Raw genomic sequence first — 17744 nt, forward strand, 5'->3', positions numbered from 1 at the left:
TGAATTTCACCTTGCGCATAACAAGTATACTAAATACAAATAGTCTGTACAACTGAAGTTCTTGTAGGGCTTACTATATGACTTGTGAAAATAAGTGATGTCTTGTAGAATTTTCTGATGCATGTTATAACATTAAAATTATTGCAGAAATAATCAGCACTATGGAAGCAAAACGGAGTACTGAACAATTGGAATTATTAGGGCCTAAGTCACCAGGTGATCAGTAGCAACTTATGTAGAGTTACTGTAATTATCTAAAATCATAAGATCTCTGCAATATACAATGCATTGTTCTCAGGGAAGAGGAATGTATGGTACTCCAAGCAAGTCACTTACAAAAAGGGCAGTAACTAGTTCAATATTTTAATAGGATTTAATAGTTCGTACAGGTTACTCACTTCCATACATTCATGGAATACAAAAATTTCCTCTGTCTACAGGTACTAATGCTCAGGATTTAAATATATCTACAAACACTGTACATTGGTCATTAGGAATCATTTGAACTTCAACACTCAAAGGGAACACAATGTTTGAATAAATATGTCAAATATAACCTTCTGGAAAGCTATTTTTTTAAACCCTTTTTCTGGATTAAGCTAGGGTTCAAAGGTAACATCAGAAGCTCCTTTAAGGTTCAAAAATACCCCAAAACTCTGGTCCACAGTTTGGTTATTTTTATTGCTTTGCCTACCAGTAAGTCTTTCAGGAGTGGGCCATAATGATGGATTGTGCTTAACTTTCAGCAAGCTTTTCTCAAACTGGTTCTTAAAAAAAAAATCTACTTTAAGGAACCTTCACCAAAAAATTTAATATCTGCAAAAATCAGAAGGGCAGGTCCTCAGCTGCTATAAACTGACATAGCTGAAGATCTGGCCCAATTTGGAACAGTTAATTGCTTGGTCAAGTTGATTAACAAGTATATTGCTCCTAAAATGTTCACAAAAGCACAAAATTGTACTGATCTAAAATGGTTTGTGCCTTTTCTAGCCCACTGGTTTGCCTCTTTGAGTTGTAAAAAAGGCAAGTGGGATTAAGATGTTTAATTGTTGAAAGCTTCATCTTAAAATGCTGTTAACCATAGGGCTAATTCTGCTCCACTTAAAATCCGTGGGAACAGGCTCAGGCCTTCTTCACAGACCTAATCAGCCTCTGCTCAGTTAAACACACCAAACACATGTCATTTCCTCAAAATAAAGAAAAAACTGAACATTAACGTATACATTTTCTCTCACTAAGAATAAACTAACTTGGAAAGTGAAACCCCTTGCAATGGAAAGAAACTGGTTGTACTGAGCCATCCCACTGGTGTTCCCTTTACTACCTGTAAGATAGTCTCATTGTAAAACAAAGGATTAGGACGAAAACTAACACCCTGAATTTGACCAGATTTTTGTAGATGGTGGGTTCCACAGAAAGGTCTGATCCTGCAATCTCTTACTAGGTTAACCCTCAACACCCTTGAGGAGTGCCACTGACAATCAGATTATTGGGAGCATAGCTTGCAGAATTCAACCCATAAAGCCTGATTTTAGTGGGCTTTTGGAGCAAGCACTACCTTCCTTGACACTTAAAAAAGGCACATTGTCAATATCTTCCTGTTAAATTTCTCAGCTCAGATACTAAATACCATTCTAACCAGGAAAACAAAAGCTTTAAAAATATAAATGTCAGCACTGATGTCATTTATTTTTGGCATTTGCCTCAGCTTGGGCACTTCCGGGCACTAGCCCGTGGTTGCATTTCCAACAATGACTCTTCAAAAAGTTTTTACAGAACTTGTAAAGAAAAACATTTATGTGGTTATTTCAATAAGCCTTTTCTAAAGTAAAATTTGGGGCCTGAAACGACTTGAATGGCCTTAATGTATCCCACTTATCACCTGTACCCCAAGGCCCCTATTCCACAAATGAATCCATCAGGAGAGACCCCTGTGCTCACATTAGTCAATAGGGATCTGCACCACTAGAGCCAGTTGCAAGATCAGAGTTTAAGAGTGCAAATTTAGTGAGTTATTTTAATCACTAGATTAGTGATCCTGCTAATTCACAATTGACACTTCTTATTGGAGCAAGTTCCGTAACAGTGTATGAGCTATTTTAGAACAGCGCAATCTGCTTCCAACACCCAAACCCGCAGGCTACAAGTTCCATATTTTTGCTATGGAAAAACAGGAACTATTGGAATGTAACTCCATACATTTCCCAAGCTTGCTCCCATTAGTTTTTCCAAACACTAAAATAATTCTGCTTGAAGCTTTGGCAAAGCCAAGATTAAAACACTTTCTGAAATGAAATTTAACAGAATTTTATTTTCTACATATGAACTTTTACTAGGAAAGTATATTTAATTCCATTGACTGTTAGGCCAGAAACACCACAATATTTCTGTTTTGTTCACACATGTTGTGGAATCGAATTGGAAACAAAACAAAAAAACCCGCACCCTCCTTTCTAAGGGAGCTGCACTCAAGCCATCCAAACAAAAGGAAGAAGGGCTTACCACACCTTTGCAGGAAGGGTAGCGAAGAGAAGACTGCGTGGACCAATTTCCAGAGATTAAAACAATGGCAGGTCTTCATATGCTCTGCTTGAGGTTAACTGCTCTCTGAAGTGATTGTACTATTTCACACTTTCATAACAAAGGGTACAGAAAAATCAAGAAACGAATGAAGTAGAATAATAGCTATCACCTGGGAAAAGGAGCTACAGCTAGACTATGCAAATTGAAGATTACTGATTGGTGTTTTAAGGGTGAGGAGGAGATAAATGCCGTGAATGTCATCCATGACTAGTCCCTCTTCCTTTTGGGTCTATGCTTTCTCCTAATTACATCACTAGGTTACTGGCAAAGTCAGAAGTTAGGCTGGGTTGGTGAACAATATCAAATTATTCCATATTCACCAGAGCATGGAGCTGCGGCTGAAGAGCATCTGTCTGTGTATGTAGTACTGTAAGCTCACTTAAGGTGGTAGCTATGAGGGCTTCTTGGGGTCCCACAGTCCCATCTGATTTGCAGTCTGTCACTATGGTAGAACTGTTGTCATGCAGTGCAGTCACACTCCCTGGGACAGCAGTCAAGTTTTGATAGTGGCCATTTTCAGAAAAAGACAGCAACTTCTCTGTTATTTTAGGTGACATGTGATACTCTTCGTCAGGAAGCTCTGTCTTGTGACCTTCATCGTTCTTAGACACTCCTTCAACAATAACCAGGAAAGACTTCCAGGGTGTATTCTTATCATGTATCTAAAACCAAACACAACACCGTTTCAGCACTTGCTGTTTAGAATGACAACACTTTGCCTTTCTACAGAATCTGCCAGCCAAGGATCTAAAAATCTGTTTACAAATAATGGGGCAGATTCTCTGCCCTGCTCCTCAGCTTTTATACTGCTCAGGCAGTGTCAAAAGGAGGGGGACTTGCTACATCTTCCTACATGGGGATTCTCAAGCAGGCACACAGTCACCAAAATGGACTCCTATGGCAGCCCTCTGGAGACAGGGAGAAGAGGCCTGAGCTATTATAAGTTGACGCAGAAAACAGCAGCCCCAGTGCTGCTCCAGTCAGGTCCCTGATGGGCCCCCTTGCTCCATTTCATCAAGTGTTAACTTGGCAAAGCAGTGTCTCTCTCCAAATAAGTGAAGTCTCACACAGCCCCCCTGTATTATCACTTCCATTTCGCAGGGAAATGGCAGACCCAAGGTCATATGCTGGGTCAGTGAAAGAGTGAGAAAAATAACTCTCCTTCCTGCTATGTGTGTTTGCTATGCTGCCAGTAGTGAGATTAGTTTGACTGTAACCCAGGAAAGCTGTCGGCCTCAATGGGACAATGCATTTCCTTAGGTGTTCTAAAGCCAACAGGCCCTTTTCTAGAACGGGCCCATTTTACACAGGCGTGTCTGAAATGCGAGATCAGGCCGACGGGAGCTAGCAGTGGAGTATGTAGCAAGACTCCGTCCTTACTGAAGTGTGCCGCCGCAAGGTCGATTTATCCGTGAACGTTCGCCCACATGCATTGCACATGAACGGTTTCTCCCCCGTGTGTATTCGATGATGGCGCTGCAATGCGTTGAGCTGCGTGAACTGCTTACCACACTGATCACAACAATAGGGCCGTTCACCTGAAATCAGAGCACAGGGTTAGACTGACCTCTTAGCCGTACCCAGAGTGCTGCTCCTTTGGTAATCTCATACGTGCCCTCATATCACATATATTTGACTAGGCACATACAGGCATGTTCAGAAAGCCTGCAAATACATTTGCGGGAATTTCAGATTTGCAGAAAATTATACTGACACATCCAAGGTAAACAGACCATTGCTATAGTTTAAAGGCAGATCCTCTGCTAGTGTAAATCGGTTTAGCGCTATTGAAGTCAACAGAGCACTTGCATCAACTGAGCTTCTGGCCTGAAATACATGAGTTTTCATATTTACCTATATCAGTATTTTACTAGGGCAGGAATTCTGGGGTTTATCACACCATCTACCAAAGCAGATCACAATACCATTCAGCAGGTAAAATGCACTTTAGTCTAAAGCATCTTTCACCTGTGATTTATTATTTACCCTAGTAAAGCATTTTGTGATACAGCCACAGGGTTAAATAATAGCACAGGGAAAGAAAGTAGGGGTTTCAGATTATTTGAAAATAGATGCAAATGTGATGAGGCAGAGCGATACAAGGTTGGTATTGCAGATGGCAGGCAATATAGGGGAGAAGGCTTTAGCATCAGTGGCAGGATTGTGTGCAGGGACAGAGAAGAGACCAGTGCTAGACAAGCTGAGGGGAGGAAAGTAGAGAGAGTGTCTAGGGAGAATTTCATAACTGTGGACAATATTAAGCTGGCTCTTGCAGTGGAGAGCAACTAGATGGTTATAGTGTGGGCTTCACTTTGTACATGAGCAAAGCTAGACAGAAACATTCGCACCGTGCTGCAGTGTTGGAAACTAAGGAGCACTCCAACAGACAAAAGAGGAGATAAAGACATGGATGAAGATTTCAGCAGGGGTAGAACTGAGGCTGATAAGATACAGATGAAGTTATGGAGGAAGCCATATAGCTATGGGTGAAGGAGAGCGTAGAGTCAAAGACAATGTCAAGGACCCAATCAGCAAAGGCAGTAGGTAGTGTTTGCTCAGAGATGCTGGCAGCAGCAACCTGACACTGACTAGAGTTGCATGGTTCAGATGGAACCACTAGGGAAGCAAGGCTGCGTCTGAGCAGAGATGCAGTTGTGCCCATGGCCATTTTGCTTCTCATGTCAGAGAACAGGGTACAGGCAGAGAAACACAAATTGGGAAGAGGAAGCAAGCAAGAAAGGTGGGTGGGAGGACAGGTCTGCAAAGACAAAATTGATCTTTGCAGTATTTTGAATGGAGCTAAAATGGATCATAGAATCATAGAATATCAGGGTTGGAAGGGACCTCTGGAGGTCATCTAGTCCAACCCCCTGCTCAAAGCAGGACCAATCCCCAACTAAATCATCCCCGCCAGAGCTTTGTCAAGCCGGATACAGCTCTTTATTTACTAATAAACTTCTCTGCGTGTCTCATGGGGCATCAGCACAGCTCTGTGAAGTGCTTGATAGTTAACTGCTGTTGTATAACCAGCAGGGAGAACACATTTTTGGAGGATGGAGTAAGAGGAAAGGAATGGAGGAAACACCACCATTGGCTGAAAATAGTTTTAAGAGTTCCACAAAGGATTAGTACGTTTAAAAGTAATAAAAGTTCTTGGTTAAAGGAGTCCCTCAACATTAAATAGTCTTAAGATTTAGACCTATAGATCTTGACACTTTACTTTCCAAACAAATGTTTCCTACCTGTGTGAACTTTAATATGCTGGTAAAGCGAATTCCTCTGTGCAAATGTTCTGAAGCAAACTTCACATTTAAACGGCTTGGATCCGGTATGTATTCTATTATGGTGTTTCAAGTACTCCTTCGAGGCAAAGCTCTTCCCACATGTTTCACACATAAAAGGCCTTTCCCCTACAGCCAGGGTGAATCAGAGAAGGAAAAAACAAAGGAGTGTTTTAGAACCATGCAAACACAGAGCTATTATATACAAACTAAACACAGGTCAATGTCAAAAAGGATTTCAATGGGCCTAGCTCAGGGGAGTCAGCGCTGCCTTATCTGGTACGGAATATGCCTGTTTGAGAAGCTGTACAAGGCACCACTCTCAGAAGGCACCAAAATATCCCCAAATGTAGTACCTGAACAAAAGCCCACTGAAGTCGTCAGTTAGTTGGAGTCGTTCCACTAACTTAGCAGCCTTTGGCTTGGGCCCATACTGAACACAGTCCTGCTCACCTTCATTAGAAGGCCACTCCATTAAGTAGCTGACGTTCGGTTGTTGCTTAAGGCAAGTTTCCCTGTATTAACATGTCACTGGTTTTACATTTTCTGCCAGCTCACATTTGTTCAAGGCAGAAGAGTCCACGAGCAGGGGGGATGGAGAGATTTCTGACACGTGTGGGTAAGAAATGCAAAAGGAAAAGAAGAAATTCCCCACACATGACTTAAGTCTGGTGGTAGAATATCAATCCAGCACATGAGATTTAAATCACAAGTGTATGAAGTAGGTAATTACAGGTTAAAATAAGCCACTTTTAAAATTATGTTTCTTAGGTTAATTGCTGCATGTCTGCCCAGGACATGAGTTCATAATTAGCTTTAATAATTAGGATAAAGCCCTACTAACAATGGGACTGAATTTCCAAAGCAGTCTCCAGCTACCCGTATTCCAAAGTCCATTGAAGCCAATGGGAAACTTCCATTCCCTTTAATAGGCTTCGCCCACTTCTACCCACTTCCCGCCCACAAGCAAAGACCACTGATGTGGGTAGCCCATGCAAGGAAGTAAGGGAGCAAAACGCAGACCGAGTAAAGGTGTCTCATAAATGAGCCCTTTGTAAACAAAAATAAAAAAGACCTTTTTACTGACACTCACAGTCATAGCTGGGTTTATCAGAATTCCTTTTTAAACAATTTTGCAGACCAGTATTAGTTTATTAAACTAAATGACACTAAACCTGTATGAAGGAAAGGTGTGGGATGCCGCAATATTTTTGATAAGGACACATTTAAAAACTTGTTTTTACGGTAGTAAATTCCGAAAATGTTAAGGGTGAAGCTTTGAAGATCCCCCCCGTCTCTCTCAAAAATGCTCTAACTCCAATACAGAAAAGCAGAATATGCAACAAAAATTTACTTGTGCTTCATACTGGAGCTCCTGATCGACTCAGGATCCAGATGGCTGCAATTATTTATACAGCTGGTGTTTTACTGAAGTCTTGTGCTGTGTTTTTTTCTTTAGGAAATGCTAATTAAACTTAACTCTTTTTTGTACATTTCCTTAAACCTAGCAACCTGGGTAAAGACACCTATTCACAAAATCATGATCTCCCCCCCACCCACACACACACATTATAAATGTCACAAACATATGTCACAAACACAAGCTGCAACAGCAGTTAGGTTCTAAATAACGTAAGTTTTGCATCTAACATCCCTTTACATGGCGAGGGTGACAAAAGAAGAAACTTGCCTGTGTGACACCTTTTATGATATATAAGCATGTGATTCTGTGTGAATCTTGCACCACATTCATCACAGACAAATGGTTTTTCACCAGTGTGGATTCTGAAATGAAAAAATACCATTAAGCTAAAAGGTTCTCTCTCCTCTACAGTACATTACTAGTCACTGTTACTGTATGGCTATCCTCTGAAATGTGACTAAAAAAATTTGGCATTGTGGAGTTCAGTGCTAATGGTCTTTCTAAGATTTCCTAATCAAGCCGAGATTCTGAGCTGTGATCCACACAAGCAGAGTGCTGTGCCTGACTATCACATTCCATGATTTGGAATCAGGATCCAGAAATATTTGAGCCAAAGAAGTTTTTGGTAAGCTTAAAAATCTATACTGAATTTTTACACACTTCAAATACAAAAATGGAGAGGGAAAGATATAGAGGGTTAAATTATATTTAATTGTAATAAAAATATAAACTGTTCTTTTAAATTGCACCTGGAATCTGAAAGTCAAGCAGTAATCTTTAAGGCTCGGATATCATCAATAACATTTTCTGCAATCAGAATTTGGCTAACAGTTCTTTTTAAATGATTACTGAGCCAGAACATAGTTTGGTTCGCTATTCCCTAGCTGTGCTGGCTCTGCAGGGTTGTCAGACCTACAAAGTAAAGTAAGTGGCTATGGCTCAGACTGAAGACACAGAGCGAGCAGAACAGGAAAATGCCATTTTTATATAAGCTTAACTCTCTCACCAACAGAAGTTGGTCCAATAAAGGATATTACCTCACCCACCTTGTCTCTCTATATCCTGGGACCAACACGGCTACAACTACACTGCATTTTTATACAGTCATTTTCCTTATTATAGCTTCAGTCCTGCAATGAGATCTGCATGGGTGAAGTCCAGGGTCCATGCAGAGCAGCTTGCAGGATCAGGGTCTATAACTGCACTTCAGTTGCATCTACCTTTAACTTCCTGCCTACACATGAACTTCACACTTGATTTACTTGACTCCTTTGAATAGTTCTGCAGGAACAAAAATACCAGATGATCAGTTCTCACAGTTAAATATTAGCAGGGGAGATTATATGTAAAAATTAAAATGAAAAAATTAGGTAATTATCTGAAGTGGGTTCTTCCTCTGGGTCTCCCAAGCATCTTGTCTTTCTAGGTCTGTCTTCTAGAGTATAAGCTCTCGGGACAGGGACTGTCTTGATATGCATGACACATACAATGCTGAGCACCTTCTCAATACTTAAACAATAAAATCATCATAGATAGCATTGTCCATTCATATTGGTACCAGTTAGAGGGGGAATCTCATTCATTTTCCTGACCAGTGAATGATTTTCAGTGTCAAATGGTCCCAACACTTTAGAGGGTGATGCTGAAAAAATTCGATATCTGTGTTGGTAACAACATTTTAGGACCTAATCCTGCAAATGCTTACTACGGGGCATAGTGTTTACTATCATGTGAAATCTCATTGATTTCAATGGAACTATGATGACAGAAAGCACCCTGTCTGTCTGTAGTACGTTTAGATTAAGAGACTGAACTCGAATGGACTTCATACCTCAGAGGAGAGAGTGGCCTAGCGATGGCAGAACCTTCCAGAGTTCTAGTTCCAGCTCGGAAAGCGACATTTTGGGGAATGCACCATCTACCTCCCTTTTCCCCCACTTACCCTGTCTCAGAGTGTGCTCTGTGGGCTAGCGAGGGGTTGATTCTGCAAGGCAGTGGCCCCAATCCTACAAAACACTTACACAGCTATTCAACTTTAAGAACAAGTAATTCCCTTTACTTTAAACACATGCTTAAGTGCTTTTGCAGCGTCAGGGCCAGAGTAGCTCATCACCTTGCAGTCTCAAGCCCCAAGTGAGCCAAATTTGCCCTCACAGACACGCAGCTCACATGGACTTCATGAGTCCCATGTGCAAAGGCACAATATTCTCATTTTCTAAGTGCTATATAAATATTAAGCTTTATTACCCTGCTACAGTCCTCATCATTCCTGCTGTCTGTCTACTTTCTGCACTTAATTCGCTGACAGTGACACCAGATTGGTCTGTTTCTAGTCAATTTCACTTCTTGGGGTTTTTTTGCAGCATCCTGGTGCTGTTTTATTTGGGTTACACACACCACTGAGGATTTTTACATTTTTAAAAACATTTTTCATTCCCACTGCATAACATTTTACTATTAATTTTAGTGTTTCCTAAATCAGTTAAAAAAAAACCTAAGGCCCCAAACCTTCAAACATTCTAGCATATGTGTAGTTTTACTTATGAGAGCAGTCCCACTGATTTCAATGAAACTACTCACATGAATAAATTTATGTGCTTAAGTGCTTGCTGGATCGGGGCCTAACCCTATACTCTGGGCTTAAATTAAATGACAGTGCTCCCCTAATTAGAAAGAAAACACTCTGAAAAGGGATATATTGAAACCCTCCAGTCAGTCTCCTTTTAAATCCTCACTCTACTTGAGGTTCAGGATGTCTTTCAGTGGATTTTACCTTTCCCACCAGAATCTAACAAGGCCAGTTAAGTCTGTTCGTACCTCATGTGTGTTTTAAGTGCAGAAGGCTGAGAAAATTTAGCCTCACACTCTGTGCACCCATAAGGCTTGTCGCCTGTATGCGTCCTTTCATGAAGCCTCAAGGCAGTTTTGGAGCTCAAACCCTTTCCACACTGTTGGCACTGATGACGCTCCCCACCACCCTCATGAACCTGAAGAATGTGCCTCTTGACGTCCTTCTTCCTCTTGAACTTCTTACCACAGAGTTCACAAGGGAAGTGGCGCTCACTGGTGTGGACATGGCGCTGGTGGCTTTTTAAATTGCACCGGTTGGCAAAGGTCTGACTGCAGGTTTCACACCGGTAAATGATTTCAGCTGCAATGCCGTGACTGTGCTTTATGTGCTTGAGGAAGCTCTTCTCATACAGGAATTCCTTCTTGCAGGTGCTGCATTTGAAGTTGCTGCCTCGTTTCTTCTTATCCTCCTCTGATTTTTTAAAGTTGTCTTCTAATTCAAAGTTGCCATTGCACTCTTCATTCTCAGGCTTCATGCTGTTCTCCACTTGCCCCTCTTCCTTCTCCACATCATGCATGATTTGGTCTTTCGGGAACTTGTTCTCTTCAGTAGCATCCTCTGCATTCTTCTGTTGCTCTCTCAACCGCCTTGTGTACTTCTTCTTGGGGATTTCTACAAATACTTTCCTCCCAGCCAGTCTCCCACTGGCTCTTCTTATTTTGGCATAGGGAGGCTTCATGGTTTCTTTTTTCTTGTCGACCTTCTCCTTTGATTTGGCAGTTGGCCTCTCGGGAGAAACTCCATTGCTGGGTCTTTCCATGCGGGAACTGGGAGAATCAGGAGGACAGTCTGCATGGTCACCTTCTGACACAACAGTTGTCTTCAATTCAAGTAAAGCATTTGATTGGATACCACTGTTCTCCTCAGCATCCTGTGATTCAGAGAAATTTTGCAACTCCAGCAACACTGATTCAAGCATTTGCTTCTTCAGCTGAAAACAGGTTTCAGACAGGTCCAAACACTTAAGCTTTTCAGCTATTTCCAGCATACGTTGCACACGGTCTTCCTCCACTTCTACCTTCGCAGTATACACAAACTCAAGAAATGAAGCAAAATCAGCTACCTGGACCTCATTCAAGAACACGTTTGACCTTGGGCTATCCATGCTCTTCTCATTAAGAAACACCTCCTTGAAGAACTTGCTTGTTGCTGCCAATACAGCTTTGTGAGCAACAAACTCTCCCCTGACACCTTGATACTCCACACTAACGGTCACATCACAAAGATGGCCCAGAAGACGCAGCTGATGCATTTCGTTAAGAAGGTTTATCGGCGAGGACTTTGATTCTAGCAACACTGCATTACTTTCCATCTTTCTTCTTTCTGCAAATTGCTGTTAACAACATCACATGTTAGTTGCCTATCATGAAGAAACCAAAACTTAAAAGCCCAACTCCCATTCCGACACCTTAATAAAGTGGCCAGATTTTCAGAAAAGCACTTTTGAAAAATCTGGCCCGAAGCACAGACTAGATTAGCTGTGTCTCATTTCTATTAGAAATAAGCTAGCAGCCATTCATAGAAAGTAATTAGATTTTTCAGAAGTTAACTTCTATTTCAAGTCACAGTCATCATTATGGCAGATTCACTCCTTAAGAAATCAGAAGTAAGATGCTAAAAAAGTGCAGAGTTCAATCTAATAGGATTCTAAAATGTAATAAAGACTAAGTGAACAAAAGAAGGATCAAAAGAAATGCTTTCATTAAGGTGCATAATAAAAGCATACTTACAATCCCAAATAGAATAATTCCTGAGAATAGGCTTTTGGGGTAAACAAAAAGATATTTTAAACAAAAGTTGGATGAAGTGAAAATATGAGTTCTCAAAACACAGAAGTCAAGGAGACTATAAAACAGTGGGGCTAATTATTTATCTCCACAAGTTGGGAAAACTGTTCTAAAATAACAGGGTTATGGACCATGGTCTGACCCAGTATGACAGCTCTTACGTTCTTATGATTGGTCTGCCTCTTGCAAGGCCTACTGTAGATTGACATCTTTTACCAAGCATGGACGATGGAGCTTGGATGGCTAAACACAACTTCCATTTCTTTTAATTTATCCCAGAGACATTTTCTCTTCCCTCTCATCTCAGACTATATATTTTGGGGTTAACTAAGCAAAGATCTGTTAATTGATAAAGCATTTGATATCAGCACAGTTTGGAAGTGAGTTTTTCAGTAGAGGTACAAGCCTTTAACTACTTTACATGTTACAATACTTCCTGTATCACTTTGTAATTAGCTACTTGTTTACTGATTGAACAAATGACCAAAAGTTGAAAAAGCTATTATTACGAACTGTCCCGAGTACAGACACCAATGGTCATCACCAGAGAGTGAGCACAGAATCTTCAGCTTCAAAGTCACCAGCCTCTTCCACTTGAGCTAGAGAATTCCTTAAACTGTATACCCTATCTATTAGTTTCTAAGAGTCAGGCCCAAGAGAGACTATCCGAATCATTAAACCAGTGTATTATATGAACATTAATAACCCACACTCTCCATAAAGCTGTGATAATAGAACTAAGAACTACCATCAAGGTAAAGAATGCACTCGTCCTTAACATTGGTCTTCCATTCTATTGGAATTTGTTCAAACAGGAAACACTAATTTAACATATTCAATAAGGTATATAGTGCAATGGAAGGCTTTCACTTCCAGTGGGTGACAAACTCTCGTTCAAACTGCTAACAGCATTCTCTGCTTCAAGCACGTATCTGTGCCAAGAGAAACATCCATATCCATTTCTCCTAAAAAAGATGCTCTGTCACTGAAGCCTGCAAACTGCTGTGTGGGCACAGGGAGTCTGCCCACAGGGAACAGCTTGTAGAACTGGGGACCATGTGCTCATGTATGGCCAGCTATCTGTTATCCAAGTCACATGCCATACTAAAGTGCCACCGTCTAGAGTAGTGGTTGTCAAACCTATTTGATCGTGCTCTCCTTCTTTGTGTCTGTAGTAGTTTATGCCCTGCCCCATCACACAAGTACATATACCAATATGTGCAGTGGCAGTGCTTCACTTCAATCAGGTTCGGCTTCTGTTTTTCACTTGCGTTGGTTATTTTTTGAGCCAACGATCCATTGTAATAAAAGCAACATTGTGATTGTGGTCCATGTGTGCAATTAAATGTGCACACAGTGTCGTAGCAAACAGATTAGCATACAGATGGCAACGACTATGTAGAATGCTATGCAAGCTTAAACAGAAATCCGACAAAAAGGACAGTGCCATCTGAGGGCCTGATATGTCTGTAGGAATCCGTTTTGCTAGTTAGGCATTGCTGTGGGTAAAATGTGCACAACAAGTTCCTCCCCCCCACAAAAAAAAGCTTCTCGTGCCCCACCCCCAAATACATTCCACACTCCCCAGTTTGAGAACCTCTGGTCTAGAGGCAGAACTGCCTGACAAAACAAAAGACAGAAAGCCAGTTTTGTCAGGCATAATCCAGTATGGCTAAAGTGACAATTATAATCTGTGAGGCACAGTAGAATGGCCACTGGAACAGAAGAGTGGCATCAAGTTTAGGTGGCAGATAAAGTGAGCATGTGAAGCCCAGCTAACAGTGCTGTAGGGATGGGATCAGGAAACACGGAAGTTATCAGGCTGACACTCATGGAAGCTTGGCCAACAGGGCAGACTCCTGCATGACACTGTGATGGTGTGTTGCCACAGGACCTCATCAAACTGGATCAAAACATCACAATGGACTTCACACCCTTTCCTAGCCGGGTATTTACACTAATCTCATCCCATGCACCACACAACACCTAGCAATTCCCCTTACACTCCACCTGCAGCATCTGTGGTACAATAACCACGTTAAACACGGTGACACCAACAACCCCAAGAGATACTGGGCATGAGGGGATGTGCAGGGCAATGTCCCCGTCACAACAGTTGGAGAGATTCCACTCGCCCCCATCATCACACCTCTTATAGAATCATAGAACTAGAAGGGACCTCGAGAGGTCATCTAGTCCAGTCCCCTGCACTCAAAGCAGGACTAAGTATTATCTAGACCACCCCTGACAGGTGTTTGTCCAACCTGCTCTTAAAAATCCCCAATGATGGCGATTCCACAACCTCCCTAGGCAATTTATTCAAGTATTTAACCACTCTGACAGGAAGTTTTTCCTAATGTCCAACCTAAACTGCCCTTGCTGCAATTTAAGCCCATTGCTTCTTGTCCTATTCTCAGAGGTTAAGAACAACAATTTTTCTCCCTCCTCCTTGTAACAACCTTTTATGTACTTGAAAACTGTTATGTCCCCTCTTAGTCTTCTCCAGACTAAACAAACCCAATTTTTTCAATCTTCCCTCATAGCTCATGTTTTCTAGACCTTTAATAATTTTTGTTGCTCTTCTCTGGACTTTCTCCAGTTTGTCCACATCTTTCCTGAAATGTGGCGCCCAGAACTGGACACAATACTCCAAATGAGGCCTAATCAGCGCGGAGTGGAGCAGAAGAATTACTTCTCATGTCTTGCTTACAGCACTCCTGCTCATACATCCCAGAATGAGGTTTGCTTTTTTTCCCAACAGCGGGCTGCATATTTAGCTTGTGATCTACTATGACCCCCAGATCCCTTTCCGTACTCCTTACGCAGTACTCCTTCCTGGGCAGTCATTTCCCATTTCGTAGGTATGCAACTGATTGTTCCTTCCTGAGTGGAGTACTTTGCCCCTCTGTAAAGGGGTGTGTCTGGGATCCAACGCCTCTACCCTCACACTGTGTTCAGAGTGTCTGTGGGGTTAACCCTCAGCCCCACTCCCTTGGGAGGAAATGTCTGTGGGCCTCACAATCTCAGGGGGAGTTGTCCATAGGTAAACACCTCATCCCCACACCCCTGGGGAAGGAAACGCTTGGGAGGGCCACGGGGTGTGTGTGTGTGTGTGGGGGGGGAGGTTCTATGGGGGAAGGGGGTGTGTGGGGCTCCCCCTGTGCCCAGGGGGTGGGGATCTATGGGGGAAGAGGGTCTGTGGGACTCCCCCTGTGCCCAGGGGGTGGGGATCTATGGGGGAAGGGGGTCTGTGGGGCTCCCCCTGTGCCCAGGGGGTGGGGATCTATGGGGGAAGGGGGTCTGTGGGGCTCCCCCTGTGCCCAGGGGGTGGGGATCTATGGGGGAAGGGGGTCTGTGGGGCTCCCCCTGTGCCCAGGGGGTGGGGATCTATGGGGGAAGGGGGTCTGTGGGGCTCCCCCTGTGCCCAGGGGGTGGGGATCTATGGGGGAAGGGGGTGTGTGGGGCTCCCCCTGTGCCCAGGGGGTGGGGATCTATGGGGGAAGGGAGGTGTGTGGGGCTCCCCCTGTGCCCAGGGGGTGGGGATCTATGGGGGAAGGGGGGTGTGTGGGGCTCCCCCTGTGCCCAGGGGGTGGGGATCTATGGGGGAAGAGGGTCTGTGGGGCTCCCCCTGTGCCCAGGGGGCGGAAGGGTCTGTGGGGGGAGGGGCTCTGTGGGCGCCCAGGGGGCAGAGGGGTCTGGGGGGGGTCCCTCATCCCCACACCCGGGGCACATGTCCGGGGGCTTCCCCCGCCCCGGGAGGGGGGGCGGTCTGCAGGGCTCACACCCCAGCCGGGCCGCGCTCACTCACCGGGCAGCCCCGGGCTCCGCGCGGCGGCCGGAAGCGCTGGGCGCTCACGAGCGCTCCCCCCGCCCAGCCAGTTCCGGCAACTGCCACGGGCGGAGCCGCAGCGCTGCCGCCGCCATGGGCGTCACTAGACCAAGCGTCGCCGCCCTCCCGGCTCGAGCCACAGGGCGGCGGCGCAGAGATATGACGCAAACGGACAGCGAGCCGGGCGGAAGTAGCGTCAGACTCCTCCTCCTCGCGTCGCGGGGTTGCCTGGCAACGTTTCCCCCTTTCGGGGATGGGGCCGCTGGCTGGGAGTGAGACCCCACTCCGGGGCCGCGTCCCATCCCTACCAGTCCTGTGCCCCCCACGCGCCTCAGTCTGGGCTCACCCTGCGCCTCCTCCCACCAGGCCTTCAAACGGGCTTCGTCCCCTTTCCAGATGGCCCCGTCTTGTCATTCCATTTAACATGGGGGGGGGGGGGGTAGAAACCCCACAGGACCTCTCCTCCCCCCCAGTAACAAGGGATCTGAGGAAGCTAATTCAAGGGAAATTAAAAGACAGAGTCACAAGAGTGAAATGCCTGCAAGCTGCAGGGAAACTTTTTAAAAACACCATCATAGAGGCTCAAACTATATGTATTACACCCCCACAACTCCCCCCCCCCCAAAGGATAACAAATCTACTGTGGCTAACTAAATAACCGAGTAAAAGAAGGGGTTAGAGAGAAAAAGGCAATTTTTAAAACCCAGAAGTCTAACCATACTGAGGAAAATAGAAAGGAGCATAAACTCTGGCAAGTCGCATGTAAAAGTAGAATTAGGCAGGACAAAAACAAATGTGAAGAGCAACTAGCAATAGACACAAAAACCGACAGCGATTAAAAAAAATAGTACATCAGAAACAGGCAGCCTGCCAAACAATCAGTGGGGCCACTGGGCAATCGAGGTGCTAACGGAACACTCAAGGAAGACGAGGCTGTTGCAGAGAAACTAAATGAATTCTTTGCATCAGTCTTCACCGCAGAGGATGTGACGGAGATTCCCACACCTGAGCCGTTCTTTTTGGGTGACAAATCTGAGGAACTTTCCCAGATTGAGATGTCAATAGAGGGGGTTTTGGAACAAACTGAAAATTCAGTGTTGGTAAATGTACAGTAATGCACACTGGAAAACAAACTCAACTATACATACAAAATGACAAGGTCTAAATTAGCTGTTACCACTCAAGAAAGATCTTGTCAAGTCCCTGCTCCAAAGCATAAAGATGCTAGAGCTTCACAACAAAAAAGATCTTTTTTAACATGGGCAAAAGTAACATTTTCCCCTAATCTCGTTCTGAGAAATGGCTGAACCATTTTTGCTGAAGTTTACCAAAAAATCATGCGAGAGGCAGACATTCATCAAGGAAAATTTCAGCTCAAATTATTATACACAACTGAAAACAGTATCTTAAGTGTAGGGATTGCTACGTGTATCACCTATAATTTAGGGATCTAAATAAAATTGGCCTCATTTTTTCCAGAGCTAATAAGTGCTTAAAGCCCCCATTAACTCCAGTGGAAGTTATGGGTACTCAGTACCCCTGATTCTCAGGCTACTTTTATTTAGGAGCCTTACTTCACAAAACATTAGCCGTTTTGTAGGCAACCATCAGTCATGACCAGGACTTTGCATAGCATTTCTCTCAAATTTAAGAACACAGCTGCCAACTCACCCACAAATTAAGTTATTCACGCCTCAGCTAGCAGAAAACGTTTAATCATCAGAGTACACTGAGACCAGCACTTATTGCTATGCTGCCATTCAGACAACGGAGCATCCTCTGCAAGAGCATGGGGAAGAGACTCCCATCTGCAGAAGAGGTGGGTGCTCCCTGCATTCACACAACGGGTACTTGCTCATGTCAGAGCTGCAGATACAGAACAAAAAGATCACAGGAGCTAGGGTGACCAGATAGCAAATGTGAAAAATCGGGATGGGGGTGGGGGGTAATAGGCACCTATATAAGAAAAAGCCCTGAATATCAGGACTGT

At 43.7% G+C, this 17744-nt stretch overlaps 1 protein-coding gene across 1 annotated transcript; it reads right to left on the reverse strand.

Annotated features, from left to right (window-relative positions):
* Positions 1-359: 359 nt before the first annotated feature.
* On the reverse strand, positions 360-15890 carry GZF1 (GDNF inducible zinc finger protein 1). Its single transcript, XM_084624882.1, has 6 exons — positions 15734-15890; positions 10105-11471; positions 7555-7649; positions 5826-5993; positions 3964-4121; positions 360-3245 (listed from the first exon to the last, which is right to left on the reverse strand). The coding sequence occupies exons 2-6, from the start codon at positions 11448-11450 to the stop codon at positions 2889-2891; spliced, it is 2124 nt and encodes a 707-aa protein (XP_084481008.1). The 5' UTR covers positions 11451-11471; positions 15734-15890; the 3' UTR covers positions 360-2888.
* Between the last annotated feature and the right edge of the window lie 1854 nt (positions 15891-17744).

Source organism: Lepidochelys olivacea, assembly GCF_965140295.1.
Source record: "Lepidochelys olivacea isolate rLepOli2 genome assembly, chromosome: 3".
NCBI lineage: Eukaryota > Metazoa > Chordata > Testudines > Cheloniidae > Lepidochelys > Lepidochelys olivacea.

Coding starts and splice junctions, on each gene's coding strand:
- GZF1 (XM_084624882.1), bottom strand. CDS start 11,450: ATGGAAAGTAATGCAGTGTTGCTAGAATCAAAGTCCTCGCCGATAAAC. Junction 5,994..7,554: donor TCATAAAAGGTGTCACACAG/GCAAGTTTCTTC, acceptor CCCTGGCTGTAG/GGGAAAGGCCTTTTATGTGT. Junction 4,122..5,825: donor GCATATTAAAGTTCACACAG/GTAGGAAACATT, acceptor CTCTGATTTCAG/GTGAACGGCCCTATTGTTGT.